At 41.8% G+C, this 22,025-nt stretch overlaps 1 protein-coding gene across 1 annotated transcript; it reads left to right on the plus strand.

The window, feature by feature from the left end:
- Nucleotides 1-432: 432 nt before the first annotated feature.
- Nucleotides 433-5,366, plus strand: METTL7A (methyltransferase like 7A). Its single transcript, XM_012653518.1, has 3 exons — nt 433-448; nt 808-1,307; nt 5,046-5,366. Exons 2-3 carry the CDS (start codon nt 810-812, stop codon nt 5,280-5,282), a joined length of 735 nt encoding a protein of 244 aa, XP_012508972.1. The 5' UTR covers nt 433-448; nt 808-809; the 3' UTR covers nt 5,283-5,366.
- Nucleotides 5,367-22,025: the final 16,659 nt, after the last annotated feature.

A 22,025-nucleotide genomic window follows, 5' to 3' on the forward strand; every position in this document is an offset into this window, starting at 1 on the left:
GCAAATGGATGCTTAAAACTATTTTCTGAATCCTTTAGGCTTCCAAATGTGAATATTCTGGGGACTATTTTTATGTAAAATTGCTGAGTAATATACTAATCTGGCACAATTTGAAGATTGAGACCCGCCCTTTAAAAGCTGGGTGTCCCAAAACAATGACTTAGAAATACTCCTGCTGTTGAGTTATGACTATATGAGAGCCTCCGCCCAGAACGTAGAAGTGGGAATTCTTGTTGACTGTGGCCAGGCAGCCATGCTCCTTCACTTCCTTTTTAGAAAACAGGGCTTGCGAGCTTGGGAGCAGGAAGGGGGCAGGGCTGGAGGAGGAGAGGGGTGTGTTGTCATAAAGGGGCCCGGACAGCAGTCTTCTGGTGTGGTTTAACCAGGCTCCACCCACAGATTTTATTTTCTTTCTGTAATAGAAGTTGCTGGACGACCCTGGTAAGGTGTAAGTACACTGTGCTTATAAAACTCCAGGAGGAAACTAGCAGTAGTCTTCATACCCAGAGAAAGGAAAGAAGGAATAAAGGATTGTAATCAACTTTACTTCTAAGGAAAAACTGGGAAACTTCTCATTTCACTTCATGAAAACTAAGCTGAGTCAACTTCTGCCAAGTAACTATTAATTGGGCAAAATGGGCATCTTGCCCAAGATTTGACTTCAGCTACGTTTTCCCAGCACAGCCAGTTCTTCCTTCCTCTGCAGCTGATTGGCTCCGGAGTGTGGGAGTGTGGCCAGAAGCCTGTGTGCTGCAATTAAAGGAGTCAGGTCTCTAACTGTTGTTCTGTTTTTTTCTCTCTTCTGAGCAATGGCACTTACCATCTTGATCCTCCGACTGGCCGTCTGCATCCTGGCATCTCCTGTGTTCTTGCTGAACTTTCTGGGCTTGTGGAACTGGATATGCAAAAAATGGTTCCCCTACTTCTTGCGGAGGTTCACTGTGATGTACAACGAACAGATGGCCAGCAAGAAGAGGGAGCTCTTCAGCAACCTGCAGGAGTTTGCGGGCCCCTCTGGGAAGCTCTCACTGCTGGAGGTGGGCTGTGGCACCGGGGCCAACTTCAAGTTCTACCCACCTGGGTGCAGAGTGACCTGTATTGACCCCAACCCCAACTTTGAGAAGTTTTTGATCAACAGCGTTGCCGAGAACCGACACCTGCAGTTTGAGCGCTTTGTGGTGGCTGCCGGGGAGAACATGCACCAGGTGGCTGATGGCTCTATGGACGTGGTGGTCTGTACCCTGGTTCTGTGCTCTGTGAAGAACCAGGAGCAGATTCTCCAAGAGGTGTGCAGAGTGCTGAGGCCGGTGAGTGAAGGGGTGTGATAAGGGCTGATTAGACACAGCCATTATCACCAAGGGCAGTCCTATCAATTTCAGGGGGAATCAAACATTCCAACATAAAAAGTAAACTACTGGAGAAGACACTGTTGAATTAAAAAAAAAAAAAATCTTAGAGAAACTATAAAGGGAAAGATTGATAAATCTGAATATATAAAATTATAAAACTGCTGTAGAGGGAAAAGTCCTATAAAAAAAGTTAAAGTACAAAAACAAACTTAGAAAAAATATTTGCCAGGGATGATAAAGAATTAACTTCCCTTATGTTAGAAGACATTACAAATCTGTGAGATCAATAGTATTTTTTAAATCAATAAGAAAAACAAAAGAGAAAAATGAAGAGCAGAAACATGAATATAAATTAAAATAGCCAACTATATGATAAAAATGCTCAAACTTAAAATTACAGAACTAATTAAAGATAATAGTAATTTAACTATTATGCTGTCAGAGACTTTTAAAAGATGGGTGGCCCAAAACAATGACTTAAAAATAATCCTGCTGGTAAGTTATGAGCATGTGAGGGCCTCGGCCCAGAATTCTTGTTGACTGTGGCTAGGTAGGCTTGTTCTTTCACTTCCTTTTTTAAAAACAGGGCTTGGTAGCTTGGGAGCAGGAAGGAGGCAGGGGTCGATGAAGAGAGCAATGTGTTATGATAAAGGGGCCTCGGCAGTGGTCTTCTGGTGAGGTTTAACCAGGCTCGGCTCACAGACTGTTTTCTTTCTAGAAGTAGCTGAAAGAGCCCAGTGGGGTGTAAGTACACTGCTTTTAAAACTCCAGCAGGGGCCGGGCGCGGTGGCTCACGCCTATAATCCTAGCACTCTGGGAGGCCGAGGCAGGTGGATTGTTTGAGCTCAGGAGTTCCAAACCAGCCTGAGTAAGAGCGAGACCCCGTCTCTACTAAAAATAGAAAGAAATCGGACAACTAAAAATATATAGAAAAAATTAGCCGGGCATGGTGGCGTGTGCCTGTAGTCCCAGCTACTCGGAAGGCTGAGGCAGTAGGATCGCTTGAGCCTAGGAGTTTGAGGTTGCTGTGAGCCAGGCTGACGCCACAGCACTCACTCTAGCCCGGGCAACAGAGTGAGACTCTGTCTCAAAAAAAAACAAAACAAAACAAAAAAAAAACTCCAGCAGGAAACTAGCAGTAGTCTTCAAACCCCAAGAGAAGGGGAAGAAAGAATAGATTTGCAATAAAGGATTGTAATCAACTTTTCTTCAAAGAAAACCTGGGAACCTTCTTGTTTTGTTTCATGAAAACTAAACTGAGTTAACTGCTTAGTTTTCATGAAGGTCAGTATGGTGTCCGGGTAGGTTTTGGGGACTGGACACCCCCACACACACATTGGAAGATAATTTGATAATATTAAAATTTAAAGTGCACATAATCTTATCCACTGGGAATTTATCCTACAGCCATACACAGAGGTACAAAAACTTATTAAAACCAAAGGGATTGTCGGGTCCTTTTTCCCCTACCTCCCTCAAAGGTACATAGGTAGAAAACTGCTGAATCCCCCCAATAATGTGTAATAACATCTACTGTGCCTATAGTTGACCTATATTTATAGGACTGTTCTCAGTGAAGGCAGCAGTTGCTAATTCCTGCATTTCAGTAATTAACACTTAGCATCCATAGTAATGACAAAATGTTACCATGAATTCAGTAATGCTTTTAGATGAATCAGTATTTTCATTAATCTCATCATGTACCTAATTGTGAAAATGGTACAGAAGTATAAAACATAGTTATTCAGTTTCCAGAAAGTGCTTGGTGTGGATTCACTCTCCCGCTGGAACTCTGTGGTTCTCCCACAGGTTTGGAAGGTAGTGCCTAAGAACAATTTTCAGATCAATTAAAAGGTTTAAAACGAAATACAAGAAGTACAGTTTTTAAAAGATGTCATTAAAAGGCAAACAACAAACGGAGAAAAACATATGCAGTATACAGTCTCATAATAAAAAACCATTACTAATCAATAAGAAAAAAACCCAGTACCCTGTCAGAAAACTGATGAAGGTTATCAACAGACAAGATAGAAAAGTCAGAAAAGAAGAGATCCAGGACAGGTACAGTGGCTCACGCCTGTAATCCTAGCATTCTGGGAGGCCGAGGCAGGAAGATCAGCTGAGGTCAGGGGTTCGAGACCAGCCTGAGCAAGAGCAAGACCCCTGTCTCTACTAAAAATAGGAAAAATTAGCCAGGTGTGGTGGCACATGCCTGTAGTCCCAGCTACTCAGGAGGGTGAGGCAGGAGGTTTGTTTGAGCCCAGGAGTTTGAGGTTGCTGTGAGCTAGGCTGATGCTACGGCACTCTAGCCCGGGCAACAGAGTGAGACTCTGTCTCAAAAAAAAAAAAAAAAAAGAGATCCAAATAACCAATAAGCTTTAATAAAATATTTTAAATCTATTATGAATATTAAAGATATGCATATTTTTGAAGATGAAATACAATCTTGCCCATCAAATTAGCAACGACAGAAAAAATATAAACGCTGTTGATGAGGGTTTATTGGCAACGGGCACTTACAGCCATTACGTAAGTTTGACACAACTTTTCCAAAAGGCAATTTGACAACTCATATCAAGAGCTTTAAAAAGGCACAGAGCATTGACTCAGCAATTCTACTTCTCAGTAAGTTACTTATTTGAAAGTAGAGATAGTCACTAAGATTTAGGGATAAGGATATTCACTGTAACACTATTTATTATAGTCATGAAAAATTGAAAAGAACCTAAAAGAGGAGAGTTAAATAAGAGATGGTACCTTCAGTGGTGTGAAATACTGGGTAAAGAGTTTTTAAATCATGTTTTAGAATAATATTCAAATAAAATAAACCAGGTTACAAAACAGAATGTATACTATAATCCTAGTTTTACAGAAAAAAATACAAATTCACATACACAAAAAACCTTAACAGTAGTTATCCTTCGGTAATGGGATGGTGGTTGATTGTTTTTCTTTTTAAACTTTCTTGTATTTTCTATAATAAAATAAACATATTCCTGAGGCATTATTGCCAGCCTCTGGAGCTAGACTGCTAGGCTCAAAGCCTGGTTGTGACATTTACAAGCTGTGTGATCCTGGGCAAGTTACTTATTTTGTGACTCAGATACCTCACATGTAAAAACAGGGAGGATAACAGCAATACAGGCTTAGTACTTCTTACCCAAAATGCTTGGAACCAGAAGAGTTTCGGATTTCAGATTTTTCTGGATTGTGCAATATACACCGGTTGAGCACCCTGAATCTAAAAATCCACAACCCTGAAATGCTCCAGTGAGCATTTCCTTTGAGCACCATGTTGGCACTCATGAAGTCTGCAACTTTGGAGCATTTTGGGTTTTGAGAGTAGGGATGCTCAGTCTGTACTTAGCAAGTAACACTGTGGCAAGGACTAAGTGAGTTAACATGTGATTAGCATTAAGGACATTACTTGACATACAGCAAATGCTTTAAGTTTTAGCTATTATTATGCATTACTTTTATGATCAGAAAATAGGTGCTAATTGCTTCAGATTGGCAGCTCTGTATAAAATTTGATAGGAGATGAGACTATTGACCAAAATGGTGTCTTAGTGAATTTTAATTTATCTACATCTTCTCATGAAGTTGGCCTCTGGGCCACTGAAATCTGAAGCTTCAATTATCTTATAAATCAGTTTTAGTTTCCCAAAACTAAAATCCTTTGTTGTTCTTTCTCAGGGAGGGGCTTTTTATTTCATGGAGCATGTGGCAGCTGAGCCTTCCACCTGGAATTCCTTCTGGCAACAGGTCCTGGATCCTGTCTGGTTCCTTGTGTTTGATGGCTGCAACCTGACCAGAGAGAGCTGGAAGACCCTGGAGCGGGCCAGCTTCTCTAAGCTGAAGCTACAGCACATCCAGGCCCCACTCTCCTGGGAGTTAGTGCGACCTCACATCTATGGGTATGCTGTGAAGTAGCGTGAGCTGGCTGTGGAGAGCTCAATGGCTCAGATAACTAAGCCTTCAGTTTTACATGTATAGTACTAACTGGGAGAAGGAAAACCCTTGTTTTTAGATAAAGTTGAATTTCACCCTGAAAAGTTTCTGTTATATTCTATTTAGTCATTTTCTCATCTCCCAAATAATTAGAAACAAAACGATAGCTTTGAACACCCCCTTCAAAGGAACAGTGGCTTTCATAGTTGAAGTCCACCATTATCCCCAAACTTACTTTATTCATTGACTTCAAAAGTTTTCCAATTTTCTTTAAATGGTCACCCAACAGATTTTAATTTCACCTCCCCTTTGAGAGCTTGGCACTAAGAAGCTGTTAAATCACTCAAAAGCAGACTTTGGGCCGGCGCAATGGCTTGTGCCTATAATCCCAGCACTTTGGGAGGCCGAGTGGGGAGGATCGCTTGAGCCCAGGAGTTGGAGACCAGCCTGAGCAAGAGCAGACCCCATCTCTACAAAAAACAGAAAAATTAGCAGGGCATGGTGGGACGTCCCTGTAGTCCCATCTACTTGGGAAGCTGAGGCAGGAGGATAGCTCCAGCCCAGGAATTTGAGGTTGCAGTGAGCTATGATGACACCACTGCACTCTAGCCCAGGAGACAGAGCAAGATCCTGTCTCAAAAAAAAAAAAAAAACTTTTTTAAAAAAGACTTTCAAAAGGGAGCAGTAGAAAGATCTTAATAATTCACACACTGAATAAAGAACTACTGATTGAAAATCCAAATCCAAAGAGCATAGATTTTTCTGGGAAAAAAAAATCTGAACCTATTTGCTACTGTTAGTTTCACTGGCATGACTTTCAGAATTAATGCACCAGGCTGCCACATCTAGTTCTGCCCCGTTTTATGTCTTTTATTTCAGTATTCCACCAAAGCTTATTTTCTGCATTCCAGTCCTCAGTTCTGAAGATAGATTGTACTTGACAGTTTAAAACTTAATGCAGTTTAGATTCTTGGGTTCAGTATCCTTATTATCTAGCACATTCTTTGCTGAACATAGTAGACTGCAAGCCAGGAAAGGGTCCACTGTGATTAGGAAAACCTTGTATAAGTAGGTGTATCACGTAAGAGCCCCTAAAAATCAAGCAATCTGTGCGTCTGTAAAGAAGCAGACGTCTCTTTTGGATTATTCTGATCAAATTCCACTCCTGTTCCAAGATGATTTCTTTGTTCTTTGCAACTCTGGAAACTGAAAATCACGAGTGCCTTTGAAAACAAGGTTTAGGGTATTCTGTCAGTGGGTTTAAGACTAGGATTTTCAGCAATAGTTTGCAAATGTATATTTTCTCAGATGATTTTGCAAAAATACTATCTTAAATGTCAAATGAACCAATAAATTCACATTCATGTTAGGAATGGAAATAAAATAAATGGTTTATATCTTTACTGGCTTGGTTTCCTTTTTTGTAATGTCTCTGGGAGGCTTTTCCTTCAGTGTGGAAAATTTAGCTATTTGGACATACAGCTTTTTCTTTCTACAGCCTGGTAACTATAAACACAGCTAGCAGATTTAAGACAAAGCAATCTTGGAAGGATCAGAATGGGTTTTGAAAAGTTCAAGTCCAAACACTCCATTTGTGAAATCCACATAGCAGAAAGAGGGGAAGTTTACTATTCTAACTATCTCTTGAACATGAAAATTATTGATGCAGTGAGGCTGGATGCTCATCTAAGGCCTCCTGAGCTCTGGAACATGAATCTCCTTCCTCTGAACTCTTCGGAAAGCAGGAAATGCCTTTATCTGCCCACCTCCCTATTGGTCAGGTCAGCCTAATGATTGAGAAATGTGAAAAGCCACAGGTAGACATGGTGAAATATCACCATCACGTCAGAAGACCACACCGAAGTACAAAGTACTGAACACATTCTTATCAATTCCCTCTTGTCTAAGTGGAATGGCAAACATTATCCTCACTTCCTATACAGAAAACTGAGGTGCAGAGAAATAAATAAATGATTTTTTAATTTTATTTTTTAGGGGACCTTGTCTCACTCTGTTACCTAGGCTGGTTTAAAGTGGAATGATCAAATACCTCTGTAGCCTCAAGCTCTGTTAGGCAGGGACCAAATCTGCAAGTGGCAGATACAGGCTAGGAAGGTGGTTAGTAGGGGTGGAGAAAGCCGGGGGCAGGGCGGGAGCACCAGTTAGGGGAAAGGACAGCAGGAAAACGCAGAACACCTGACAATCACGTATATCAATCATCTGGTAACATCCCACACCTCCGTATAAGTCCTCCCCGAGACCAGGCCAACGAAAGGAAACCACCTAGGAGTCCTTAATATCTTTCTCCACTTGTGGAGACTGACCCATTCCTCTCTCAAATGTACTCTCACTTTGTACAGCTCTCTTCTTTTCTGCAACAAAAGCTGTTTGTGTGGAATTGCTTCCTGTCTGTGATCACTCCGTCACACGGCCCTGCTTGTGAATTTTCCAAGCAAGGAGCCAAAGAACCAGGACAACAGTCCACCATGAGGCCGGACGTGACAGGCTCAAGTGATCCTCCTGTCTCAGCCTCCTGATAGCTAGGACTACAGGTGTGGGCCACACCTGGCTAATTTTTTAATTTTTTGTAGAGACAGGGTCTTGCTATGTTGCCCAGGCCAATCTCCAACTCATGGCCTCAAGCCATCCTCCCGTCTCAGCCTCCCAAAGTACTGGGAGTATAAGCACAAGCCACAGCGCCTGATCAATAAATGAAGTTTATTAGAATCATTCCACAATTTCCTGAGCAAGTCTTAGAAGCCCTGACTCCCAAAAGCACAAAATCTGCTTTGACAATCCATGCTGCCATATTACCTCCTTACTGCTTTCCTCCTTGGGCTCAGAGAACACACATTTACAATCATTCTAAGAGCCAGAGGAAAGGACTTCAGTCTGTGCAAAACGGAAACACACAAAAAAGGCAAAATATGTCCTACGTCTTTTAGGTCCTGTACTCATTAGGAATCCTTTGACTGCAAGTGACAGAACTCCCAATCAGGCTTAAGCAGAAAAAGGACATTACTGACTCAAATTAGTGAAAAGCATAGGGGCAGAAAGCCTCAGGCACAGCGTGAGCAGGGCTCAGACAGTGTTATCAGAAGCCAGACAAATTCTAGGCTAGGGTCATGTCTGCCCTCCCTCTGCCTGCTCCAATTAGGTAGCGAGCTGTTGGAAAGAGTTCCAACCTTCGCACTTCCAGGGCCCAAGGCCAGTTAGAAAGAGCAAGCCACTTACCCAAAAACTTCAACCAAAGTCCTGGATTGAGTCTCAACTGGCTCTGACTGACAATACTGGGTCAGGAGCCCACCCCTGAACCAATCGTTATGGTTAGATGAGAGGGACGGATTCTGCTGATTGGCTCAAGTATAGGGCACAGAGCTTCACCCCTGGGACTGAGCCCACCCAAACCTTGTCCCATGTGGCCTGCGACAGGAGAGTTGTATATCCTCCAAATGAAAACAGGGCCTGTGACTGGGAAAAGAGTTTAGAAGGAATGCTGGGAAGGCACACAACGAATGCCCATTACAAGCCCATCGCTGGACTCTGATCAGCCCCTCTGCTTTTCTAGGGGAAATAACACAGTACAATGCTTTAAACACCGACTTTTCAATGCCGTAACTGCATGCAAGAAGGAAAATAAAAAACAAAATAAAACATGGGCTTTGACATCAAAGTTGACTCTGTGACCTTGGGCAAGTTACTTCTATTGTGTCAGTTTCCTCATCTGTAAATGAGGATAATATCTACTTAAAAGGTTATAGTGAGGAGTAAATGAAGTGATGCACTTGGCACTTAATAAATGTTGATTTCATTCAACAAACATTTATTGAGTGCCTACTGGGTGCTCTGGTCTTGGTGCTTGGCCCTGAATAAGCTAGACACGTCCCTGCCCTCATGGAGCGCACAATTGTGACCAATGTTGTCTCTAAGGAGGAAGCGCAGGGTGCCAGGATAATGTGATCTGTCCTACCCAGAGGGAGGAGAGTGGAGTCTTCTTTGAGGAAGTGACATCTGAGCTGAATTCCAAAGGATGAATAAAGAATATTTTAGCACAACAGTTTGTGCCACAGCCAAGTGAAAGAAGGAAACACGGTATGTTCAAGGAGTTGAAAGAAGGCAGGCAGGGCCAGGCACCGGAGCCTGAAGGGCAGATTCTGAGATGGCTACTATTTCATCGACTTCTTCCCAAACCTTCCTAAGACCCTGTCACAATGGGCCCGACACTTATTTTAATGGTTAACAAAAAAAGACACGTTGAAATGTCTTATATTTATACTCTAAAACATTTTGTTCCTAAGTGTTCTAATGTTTGAATTGTTTCTTCCGACTCCCTACATATTTCATACTTGAATAGAAAGTGAAGCAAACATTGCATAAGATTTCCTTGTGTACTCTTGACCCTAACACAAGCCTTTCCCTTTGGTGTCGCCCTGGAAAACACAGAACTTAACATAACTGAAATTCATGTTTGTCTGTTAAAGCAACTGAGAGTGTAATGAATCCTAGCAAACCAATGTCAACAAAAACAAAAAAGCAAACTGTTCAGTTTGTTTCGAGTATGTCAATATTTAAACCCAAAGCTCAGGCTACACTGAAGAATCACAAGAATTCCCTGTTGAACTGTGGAACCACTGTTTAGCCCTAGTACCAGAGATCGGGGCAGAGGTCATGTTAACAGAGAGCAAAGGAAATAACAGACTGGCCAATGTGCAAGATAGGATTTTGTTTCTAAAGGAAACTGTCTGGGAACCTGTAAAGAACTACATGAAACATACATACTAACTAGGAAAATCATCATTGAGAATTTACCATTCTTAAAAATGAAAACCACAATAATATTAATAGTTCATCCTTCTCAATCTTTAAGATGTATCTGACACCGACATCAACCTTCTCCTTGGAGTGATTCTTTTATTCCACGACTCTAATAGCTAAATTTCCATTTATTAAATTCCTTTTTTCTGCCAGGAACTAACTTTTAAAACAATTATTTCATATGGTACTCATAACTTTCTACAAGGCAGGGATAATTATCTCCATCTGACAAATGAGAAAACAGATTTGTGGAGGTTACACCACTTGTGCAAGGCCACACAGTGAGAGGCCACACCAGCATTTCCATGCAGTTAGCCCGGATCAGAAACCCAGGCCTCCCCACTGTGCGGCATTGCTTCTCGAGGTCATGTGCTGAATCTAAAACCTCCACATTTTTATGTCCTCCTTCCTCCACCATTTCACAGTGAATGGTCCCATAAGACTTGCTCTGCTGTGCTGAGTTCAACCCCTTGAGCCCTTCTACTCTTAGGGTGTGAACCACCACCTGTGTGAAGAAGATTCCTAAACCTCATATTTTTGCTGATCCTTTGGTATTTAGAATTTAACACAACAAAAACAGAACGTAGGCCGGGTGCGGTGGCTCACGCCTGTAAACGGAGGCCGAGGCGGGTGGATCGCTCAAGGTCAGGAGTTTGAGACCAGCCTGAGCAAGAGCAAGACCCCGTCTCTACCAAAAAATAGAAAGAAATGATCTGGACAACTAAAAATATATATATATATAGAAAAAATTAGCCGGGCATGGTGGCGCATGCCTATAGTCCCGCTACTCGGGAGGCTGAGGCAGAAGGATTGCTTGAGCCCAGGAGTTTGAGGTTGCTGTGAGCTAGGCTGACACCATGGCACTCACTCTAGCCAGGGCAACAAAGTGAGACTCTGTCTTAAAAAAAAAAAAACAAAAAAAAAACAGAACACATAACGTACTGTCTCCTTCCCTAAGCAACACTTTCCAAGTTCCCCACGACCTATGATTACTTCTCTATTATTTAAGGACCAGATAAAGTGATGCCCCTTCTGCAAAGCATTCTCTGGCCATTTCAAGAAGCTTCCTTTTTTTTTTTGAGACATAGTCTCACTCTATTGCCCGGCCTAGAGTGCCATGGCATCAACCTAGCTCACAGCAACCTCAAACTCCTGGGCTCAACAGATCCTTCTGCCTCAGCCTCCTGAATAGCTGGGACTACAGGCATGAGCCACCATGCCCGGCTAATTTTTTTTTTTTATATATATTTTTAGTTGTCCAGCCATCCTAGTTTTTAGTAGAGACGGGGTCTCACTCCTGCTTAGGCTGGTCTCGAACTCCTGAGCTCAAATGATCCTCCCGCCTTGGCCTCCCAGAGTGCTAGGATTATAGGCGTGAGCCACCGTGCCTGGCCAAAAAGCTTCCTCTTTGAGAAACCTCTTAGCATTCACCAATACCGAGGGGTGTGACTTCACATCACCAATGTCTTCTTTCTTTCTTCTACATGTCAAACACAGTGCTTACTACATAGAAGGGGCTCAAAAAGTATTTGTTGATTAAGTCCTGCCTCTTCTTCTACATAGCTCTCAGCTTCTCCCTTGCACTCCATTTGCACAGCTAGCACCATCACCTTAGTTTGAGAACCGAGGCCTGGATGACCATATATACAGGTTGGCTGGGGATGGCTGGAATCACAAACCATTCATGTTTAGGAACTTGCCAGTTATTGCCTGATTACTCAAAGGATATGACAGGAAAGTGGCTCTAAAGTGAGGGGAAGATACAAAGTCTGGACATAATAGTAGAAAAAACACTCCTTTTTCAAGTGATTCAATCTTCTTTGCCCTGCTTCACCCAATTCATCCCACTGACATGGCAAAGCAAAAACAGAAGCTCAGCGAACAATGTTCCTGGGGTGTAAAGAACTGGCTTCCTAGACAGGCACCAATATCTGATCTAAACCAAACCATAGCCTTTCATGTCTGAAAATGCCCCAGCCTGGTCTTCATGCCTCCACACCTTCACCATCCCTGTGTCACTACTCGGAATTTCCAGAATAAGGACAAGCTTTCTTAAGCAACAGTTTATTAATAATTTGCCCATTCCCACAACTCAAAATTATAATGGTACCTACTCCTCATAAAATCGAATTTAGCAGCTCATCTCTGTATTTAGGACAATCTTTCTAGTGACTTCTCAACATTTTCACAGCTTTGTGGTCCAGTGTGGAAAAGCATGGGGTTTACAGTCAGAATATCTGAATCCAAATCTCATCAATGCATCTTACTTGTATCTTATTAACGTAGTAAAAGAGGATAACACCACCTCCATCCCCTAGGATTGTTATGCGGATGAAATGAGATAAACACCAAAGGTGCTTTGCAAACCATAAAGCTGTCGGGGTTGGGCACTGCAGCTTCCTCACACAGTCTTGCCCTCCAGTCAAGGCCTGCCTCCTTAAGCAACTGAGAGAAGAGCAGAATGAAATTTATTTTTCTAACAGAAGAGATATTTTACTTCCATAAATATAGTCGTGAAATTCCAATCATCTGATTATTATACACTATAATGTTTTCTCAAGATTTGGTATATTTTAAAGGAATTTTCCATAAAATACAGTCTGACAAAGCTCTCATTTTTGCACCTAACAAAACGTTTGGCACTCTCATGAGATGCACTTGCTTCTATTGCTGCGAATAACCTGCACGCTGAGTGCTTGTAGACACGAACATAGTTTTCTAAATCCCTCTAATCTTGTCTTCCATTATATAATACCTGTCAAACTAAGCAGCTGGTATTAGGACTGTAAAAGAAGCAGCACCCAGTTCAATTTCTATCTTACCTCTCAGGTTATGGGAGATTATGAAATTGAATCTCAGAGGAAGAGCCCTTTTGATCTTATTATCCACTAAAGCGTAAAGAAATCTAAAAACCTAATTTAAAAAGTAAAGGCTGTAATATTAAGACAAATATCTAGGCCAGGCATTGTGGCCCACACTTGTAACCCAGCACTTTGGGACGCGGGAGGATCACGTGAGGCCAGGAGTTTGAGACCAGCCTGGGAAACATAGTGAGACCCCCGTCTCTACAAAAAATTAAAAAATTAGCTGGGTGCCTATGGTCTTAGGTACTCAGGAGGCTGAGGCAGGAAGATTGCATGAGCCCAAGCATTTGAGGCTGCAGTGAGTTATGACTGCGTCACTGAACTCCAGCCCAGGGTGACAGTGGAAGACCCCATCTCAAAAAAGAAAAAAACCAAACATATATACATTTATATATTTATAAATATAAATGATGCTGTACACCAAGTTGCTTGCCAGTGCATACAACTCCATCTGCCCAAATTTTTTAAATGAGAAGAAGGACTGGAGAAACTGAACTATTCATAAACTCCTAACCTGTCAGGCTACATTTTTGCTATGGTGTCTATCTTTTCCTCTTTGTATTCTGGGTAGAATTTAAAGCACTCTGAGCTCCTAAATAAAATTTTACAAAGAAACATTTGCCTTATGTTCACACAGCACTTGGATGACAGGCATGCCTGAAAACGTGAGCATGAGGTAAACATGGTGCCATCTAGCACCAATTCTTAACTTTTATAGGGGAGGGGTTTAGACAACCTCGAGAATCTGATGAAAGGTATAGGTCCTCTCCCTAGAAACCTGCTCCTACAAATAAACATACTATTTCAGGAGGAAAATAGACACACCAAGCACTTGTTTAAGAATCTTGTCGTCGCCTCCAAAGTGCCACATATGAAATTTTAAACTCAGAAGTCCCATTCTCTAGACATAGCCTCCTAGCCTTATAGTTCTTCCACTGAACTTTTTTTTTTTTTTTTTTTGAGACAGAGTCTCACTCTGTAGCCCTAGATAGAGTGCCGTGGCGTCAGCCTAGCTCACAGCACCTCAAACTCCTGGGCTCAAGCGATCCTCCCGCCTCAGCCTCCCGAGGAGCTGGGACTACAGGTACACACCATAACGCCCAGCTAATTTTCCTATTTTTTTTTTTTTAGTAGAGATGGAGTCTTGCTCTTGCTCAGGCGGGTCTTGAACTCCTGAGCTCAAGCGATCCTTCCATCTCAGCCCCCCAGAGTGCTAGGATTACAGATGTGAGCCACCATGCCAGGCCATCTTCCACTAAACCTGATCCTCAAATTAGAGACTTCTAAGTTCTAAGCAGCATAGCGGTATACTGCTACCAGAACGTAAATAAAAAAAATCACTTCCTGTCTGAAATTCTTTGATAGCTTCCCACAGCTTTCAGATTAAAGTTCAAGACCCTTAGCTTAAAACGCAAGACTCTTGCGATCTGGCCCTGGAGCTCCATTCTCCACATGCCACTTCCATCCCTGGCTCTACACATTATACTGTTTGTCTCTGTGCCTTTCCACAGCTGCTGTGCCCCCAGCCTGGAATACCCACACCCTGTCTGCACCTGAAATTTAATAGTTTTCTAAAACATACACAAGTATTCTCCAAAAGAACCTTTCTTAATTCTCCAGTTTGATTTGCAGGTGTTTTATCTTTGCCCCTGTAGGCCCATGCCTTTATCCTCTCCCTTAACAATGGGTTCTAATTGTTGGTTTACTCATCTGTTTCCCCTGCTTGACTCTAAGCTTCTTGATGATGGGGCACTTAAGTATCCTGTATCCTTTACCTGCAGCACTCAATTAATCTTTGTTAAATGTACAAATGATCCCAGCTATTTGCTTCCTCTGTTCCTGCTCTCAAGAGAAGTAAAAAACCTGAGTTAGACTTTTCAGCAATGCCTAGAAACTTATAATTTACCTTTAGCTGCCACAAAGGACAAACCTTAACACACTCAAGTCATCCTACCTCACGTCTATCTTCCTCCCTCTCAGCTCTTGACTTCACTACTCACTTCACAGAAGAAAAAGAATGAGCCACCAAGTGGGACTAGAAATTGAAGAACCTCACAGATGCCCTCTCCTGACCTAAGGGTGAGGTCTCCTCCCAGGCTCCGCAAGGCTGGCCCTGGGCTCTTGATTCCTCTCTTCCATGTCTGTCTTCTGCCCAGTCACACTCTTTTGCATCTTCACTCTTCCCCTCTCCAGGAATTCCTTCCCCTGTGCGCAAATATCCTAAAAGCCATACATTCCTCCAGCAGAAACAAAATAACACACCACAAAACTTAGCTTTACCTTCCCCTCGAGTTACTGCCTTCAGTTCCTCCCTTGACTGTCAAATCTTTTAAATTGTCAAATCCATTTCTTCACTTCCACTCACTCCTCAACCCATTACAACTGGCTTTCCATTCCCATCTGAAACTCTTCTCCACAAGGGCATCATTGATCTCCTGCTTTTTAACATAAAGCCTGCGTCCTGTGTATGAACTGTGTGATGGCTTATCCTCAGGCTCCCTCCTCAGATAGTCTCCCACTTCTGGGCATCGTTCTGTCATGTCTTTCTCAAGCTTCTCGGGCAAATCCAATTAAATCTTCCGTTGCTGCCTTCTACTTCCCCAGGATCCCATCCTTAGCCCTCTTTACTCCTCCAGACTTCCCTCTGTGGGAGTGCAACAGGTCTGTGGCATCTGCACCCTCTCCGACCCTGCAGGGCAGTCTGGCTATGCAGAAAAATGCTGGCACCTGTCAGTTGTATTAGTTTCCTATTGCTGCTTCAGCAAATTACTGCAAACTTCGTGCATTAAAACAACACGAACTTATTACCTTACAATTGCGGAGGACAGAAGTCCAAAATGGCTCTCACTAGGCTAAAATCAAGATGTCAGCAGGGCTGTGCCTCTTCTGGACCTCTAGGGGAGAACTGGCACATGGTTCCTTCCTCCCTTTTCAAATTCAGCAGCAGTAACATCTTCAACTCTCTCTCAGTCTGACTTGATTCTCCAACCTAGCACTTTCTTATAAAAACCCCTAAGGTCAGCTGATTAGCAACCTTAATTCTATCTGCAAGCTTAATTTGTAATATAATCTATTCATAGGTTCTGAGCATTTGAAAATATGGACATTTCTGGGGGTGCAGAAGAGGCAGAACTGCTTTTTCACATCAGCTAAGCTGGGAAATAAAGAAAAGGCAAATATGTAGAAGATAACACCTTCAGTGAGGCACCAAACTGGTCTAACATAGCCAAGGTGAGAACAGTGTGGAATGGCAGAACAGTTGTGGGAAAAACTGAATGAAAGACACAAAGGAACAAAGTACTGTCCATACACTCTAGGTTTCAAAAAGAAAATTAGATTACATTTTATAGAATAGTTCACATTTGTCCCTGACGAATCATGCTAAAATTATTTCAATTTCTGGACTGGAGCCTGCACTACACGATCATGAGTCAGAATCTTTTGATGACTCTGGGAATATCTTCTAATCCTCTCCCAAACCCTTCACAACTTTTAAAATTATGAAACCCAACAAATACTTTTTTAAAATATGCAAAATGACCTTGAATCATAGGAAAATATGTTCAATTTCACACACAAGAAATGCTAATCAAAACTACTGTGAGATGTCATTTCTCACATATCAGATTGGTGAAAATTTCAAAAGCCTTACGACACATTCTGTTGGACAGGCTGTGGAGAAACAGACACTTCTGTATATTGCCGGTGGGAATGCCAACTCACAGAATCCTTGTGGGGAAATCTGGCAATATCTGACAAAACTATACCTGAATTTACCTTTGGCCTAGCAATTTCACTTCTAGGAATTTACCCTGAAAATATACCATCAAAATGAAAATACATATGCACAAAGTTATTCATCGTAGTATTTCTTACTGTAATATTTCCAGCCTAGATGCTCACATCTGGGGGAGGTTTTAAATAAACTATGGTATGTCTGTCTGCACAGTGGAAGACTATGCAGCTAGAAATCAGAATGAGGAAAAGCTCTCTAGGATGTGATTTTCCAGGATGTATTATTAAATCTTAAAAAGCTATATTAAGGGCCAGGTGTGGTGGCTCACGCCTGTAATCCTAGCACTCTGGGAGGCCGAGGCAGGAGAATCGCTCAAGGTCAGGAGTTCGAGACCAGCCTGAGCAAGAGCGAGACCCTGTCTCTACTAAAAATAGAAAGAAATTATCTGGAAAAATAAAAATATATATAGAAAAAATTATCCAGGCATGGTGCCACATGCCTGTAGTCCCAGCTACTTGGGAGGCTGAGGCAGAAGGATTGCTTGAGCCCAGGAGGTTGAGGTTGCTGTGAGCTAGGCTGACGCCACGGCAGTCTAGCCCGGGCAACAGAGCCAGACCCTGTCTCAAAAAAAAAAAAAAAAAGCTATATTAAGTTAAAAACAAAATCTTTACTTTCTCTAGAAAAAAGAAAAGAAGAGTAAGCCAGGTGTCTTGGCACGTGCCTGTAGTTCCAGCTACTTGGGAGGCTGAGGCAGGAGGATCGCTTGAGCCCAGGGGTTCAAGTATAGCCTGGGCAATATAGTGAGACCCTATCTCTAAAAAAATTTTTTGAAAAAGATAAATAGAAAGATATATATGTATCTTTATTTTTCCAAAAAGAAATTCAGGAAAAATAAGGCAGAAAGTAGCGAGATTGGTTACCTAGAGTGGGTGGATGGGAAAAGAACAGAAATAATGAAGAGAGTGGAGTGACACATTTTTTAATATACCCTCTGTATAACTTTGATTTTTAGGACCACGCTAATGTTTTATATAAAATACAATGAAAAAATGGGGGAAACTCTAAAATGGAGAACAACAAAAACATCTAACTCTATTCCGAATGAATACTAACCACACTGATGTGGAGGAAAAATATCAACTCAATTAGCTTTTCTACCGAGTTATTTTTTAAATAACAGCTTTATTGAGATACAATTCACATACCATGAAATTTACCTAAGTATACAATTCAATGGTTTTAAGAGACAGGGTCTCACCCTGTTGCCCAGACTGGAATGCAGTGGCACAGTCATAGCTCACGGCAGTCTCAAACTTCTGGGCTCTAGTGGTCTTCCTACTTCGAACTCCCAACTATAGGTACATGTCACTGCGCTGGGCTAATTTTTCTTATTTTTTGTAGAGACAGGGTCTTGCTATGTTGCCCAGGCTGGTCTTGAATTTCTCGGCCTCTCAAAATGCTGGGATTACAGGTGTGAGCCACCACACCTGGCCACAATCTATTTTTAAAACATTTTTCATCACTCCCTAAAAAGACTTCGTACTCATTAGTAGTCACTCCCTATGTCTCTCCTATTGTCTCCCAGCCCTAGGCAACCACTGCTCTACTTTCTGTTTCTATAGATTTGCCTATTCAAGACATTTTATATAAATGGAATCACACAATATGTGGTCTTTTATGATGAGCTTCTTTCACTTAGGTTTTCTAGGTTCATCTATGATGTAGCATGTATTGGTATTTCATTCCTTTTTGTGTCCAAATAATATTTCACTGAATGGATATACCACATTTTATTTATACATTCATCAATGATGGATGGATGTTTCCACTTATTGGCTATTGCGAATAATGCTGCTATAAACATTTGTATACGAGTGTTTGTGTAGACATATGTTTTTATTCCAAGTGATGTTTGAACACAGTATTTTGACTATATACCTCTTATAGAAAGAACTATAAACAATATTTAACTCCTGTTAAAAGGATTTTTTTTCATAAAAAGTCTGAAACTTCTTTTTCTGTATTCTAGAATTAAGCAAATAAATGAATATATTGAGGATGGCAGGAGCCAGGTCTCTCAGAGTCAGAGAAGGGAATAACAGATATGAAAGGGGGAAGATGAGAAAAAACACTGCAGAGTTGGATTGAAATTGGAGATAGTACTATGAACTCATGGTTTTACTATATTAGATGGATAGATATACAGGAATAGAAATAGATATAAATCCTAACTGTCTGCTTGGAGGGCTTAAAAGTAATGATAATGATGAGCAACTCTTGTGCCCAGAACTTGGATTCTAAATACCATTCTCCACTAAAATCAGTCAGGACTCCTTGAAGAAATGACTGGTTTCAAGGTTTGGGCAGAAAAAGTACAAGTTCAGCCTGGAACAACTTACTATGCCAGGAAATGAAGAGGTGTTCAAAGAATGAGCGGACATGTCAAAAGGAAAGAGGAGCCATCTTAAAGGGGCTTCCACTAGCCAAATCTGGGACAATCTGACCATCAAAATAAATAATCATAGTGATGGATTATAAGCCACTGAATAAAACAGGAATGTAAGAATCCAAATTGATGTAAATGAATTATTAAATAGGGAAGAAGAGAAAGCTATTCCTTATAGTAGAAAACCAACTAATAAACATTAAAAAAAAGATGAATTTAGAAAAATCACCATTTGGCAAACATAAAATTAATTGATTTAGACAAGGACCATTAATGGATGCTGAAATTAAGGGGTAAAAATCTGACAACAGGATATTTGTGTAATATTAAAGTATTTATTCACAAAATAGTTATTAATTGCAAAAGGGAAAAAAACGGTAATTTACAGTCGAGAACTTGGAAGACACCACCTCAATCCATGTGATCAAAGCCATGTAGTGTGCTAGAGCCAACTCATACTAACTCAGGAAAGGAACATTTGTGTTCAGTGATGACAGACACTAATTTGAAAACGGCCATGGTGGGAGTTTTTACACCACAGAAATTGGCAGGTGCTACAAATCAGGGCTTTTTTTCCCCCTTGAGAGCCAGCTGTCAAACATTTATCAGCATAGCACTGGTCAAAGTTACTACCACCAGACAATTCGACTTTAATGTGTCTCCTGAGACTATGCACCAAAAAGAACACAACATCACTTTTGTAGTATTCTGCCCAAAATGTATAAAACCTCAATCTAGTGAGAAAATATCAGGAAAAAAGACTAAATTGAGAGACAACCTATTAAACAACTGACCTGTGTTGGCAAAATATCAAGGTCATGAAAGACGAAGACGATTAAGGAGATGTTTCAGACTAAAAGAGACTATAGAAACAGGACAGCTAAATGCAGTATGTGATCACGATTGGACACTAGACGAGAAACAAAATTCTTTTTGCTATTAAGGACATTATTGGGACAACTTGTGAAATGTGAATAAAGTCTTTAGATTGGAAAATTGAATTATTATCAATGTTAATTTTCTGATTTTGGTCACTTGTACTGTGGTTATGCACGAGAATGCCCCAAATGCACATACAGGTATACAGAGGTAAAGGTACGTAAGTCTGCAACTTACCCTCAGATGGTTCAACCAAAAATTTTTTCAAAGAAAGAAGGAATCACCTCAATAAAGGGAAATCTGGGGGCTGGACATACAGTTCTTTGTACTATTCTGGAAAATCTTCTGAAAGTCTGAAATTATTTAAAAATTGAGTTATTAAGAAAAAAATCATGAACCATGAACGCTACCTGGTCCTCTGCCTTTATCCTGCGGTCTATACAGCTGGAGTCGGAGGGAGGCGGTGAGCAAAGACTTCTCCGAGGTCTCAAGAGGCCCCAACGCTGTGAGGTGAATTCCGCTTCTACCGCCGACCGCCCGGGGAGCATCACGGCCCTCAGATCTGGCGCCCCAGAGGCAGGGAGCCGGCTCTCTGGACGCCTACTCGCCCTGCCCTCGGATTGGCCACAGGTGCAGTGACGTCAAGTCTGACCCCGGGCCCACGTGCCGGCCCGAGGCTCTGTAGGAGCCACAGGTGCTAGGGCCCCACCACGTGGTGACCCTAGGCGAGCTCTCAGCGCTTCAGCCCTGGAGGCCAATTGCAGTGTGTGCGCCTCTGACTAGAGCCCATTCCGAAAGGATGACAAGAATCTTGGCTTCAGATGGCTACCCTGCTCTCTACCCCTCCAAGCTCAGTGTTGTGACCCTGTGCCATCTTTCCCGTCGCTTTTGGGCTCAGGAGTTGGGTACTAAGACCCACAGCCACAGAAAGAAGTTGGAAGTTCCCTTGCGAAAGCAGACTTAAGTGAAAACAACTTCTTCCAAAGCCTTCATGTTTTCTTAATGTTGCCTGGGAAAACCTAACTTGTGGCCTAGGTGCTGCTACCAGTGAGTGCCTAGCAGGGGTAGGGTAAACCTTGGCCAGTACCAGCAGCCACTCCCCCCGGGGTGTGTGTCTGGGTTTTCCCATTACCAATTAGTTGGAAATTGCACATCAGTGTGTTCTGGGCTTACAACGCCTGTTCTGATCTACCGCCTCTTGATCAAGGAACACTAGGAGACAGCAAGTGGTGGTGTACGCCAAAGTAAGTATTGTGCTTCTGCCACTTACATTTTTTGATGTAAGATCATTCATGGGGTGAAGCCATTGTGTTTGCATTTTGAGGTGAAAATAGTAGGTTCACAGATAACAGACTAATTAAGGTGCTGCTAAACTTATTGTGATTATAGTTGCTTTTGCAAGTTTTTTCATTCATCCTGTGTAGACAAGCAATCCATTGTCTAGCATAGGAACAGGCACATAGTTGGTGCTTGGTAAATATCTGAATGATTTTATTTTGGAGACACGATCTCACTCTGTTGCCCAGGCTGGAGTGCAGTGGTGCAATCATAGCTCACTGTAAACTTGAACTGTTGGGCTCAAGCAATCCTTCTATCTCGGCCCCCACAAAATAGCTAGGACTACAGCACCACACTGGGCTAATTTTTAAAATGTTTTGTTGCCCAGGCTGGTCATGAACTCCTGGCCTGAGTTCTCCTCCAGCCTCAGCCTCCCAAAGCATGGGGATTACAGGCATGAGCCACCATGCCCAGCCCTGAATGATTTTATAATGCCCTACATATTCTGCAGAATTGGAGTGATCATTCTCTCATTATCTGTAAATCTGAAGGTATTGTTGCCTATGTTGGCACTGCCATCCTTCTTTAAAATGATACATTGTAAAAGAAACTCTGTGTTCTTACTGTTTGTGAAAGAAGTCCTGAGGTTCCCAATGATCCTAAATGCTCAGTGAAATGAGACTAAATAAAAGAATTATGATCTGTGT

The sequence above is a fragment of the Propithecus coquereli genome, unplaced genomic scaffold (genome assembly GCF_000956105.1).
Source record: "Propithecus coquereli isolate 6110/MARCELLA unplaced genomic scaffold, Pcoq_1.0 Scaffold111, whole genome shotgun sequence".
NCBI lineage: Eukaryota > Metazoa > Chordata > Mammalia > Primates > Indriidae > Propithecus > Propithecus coquereli.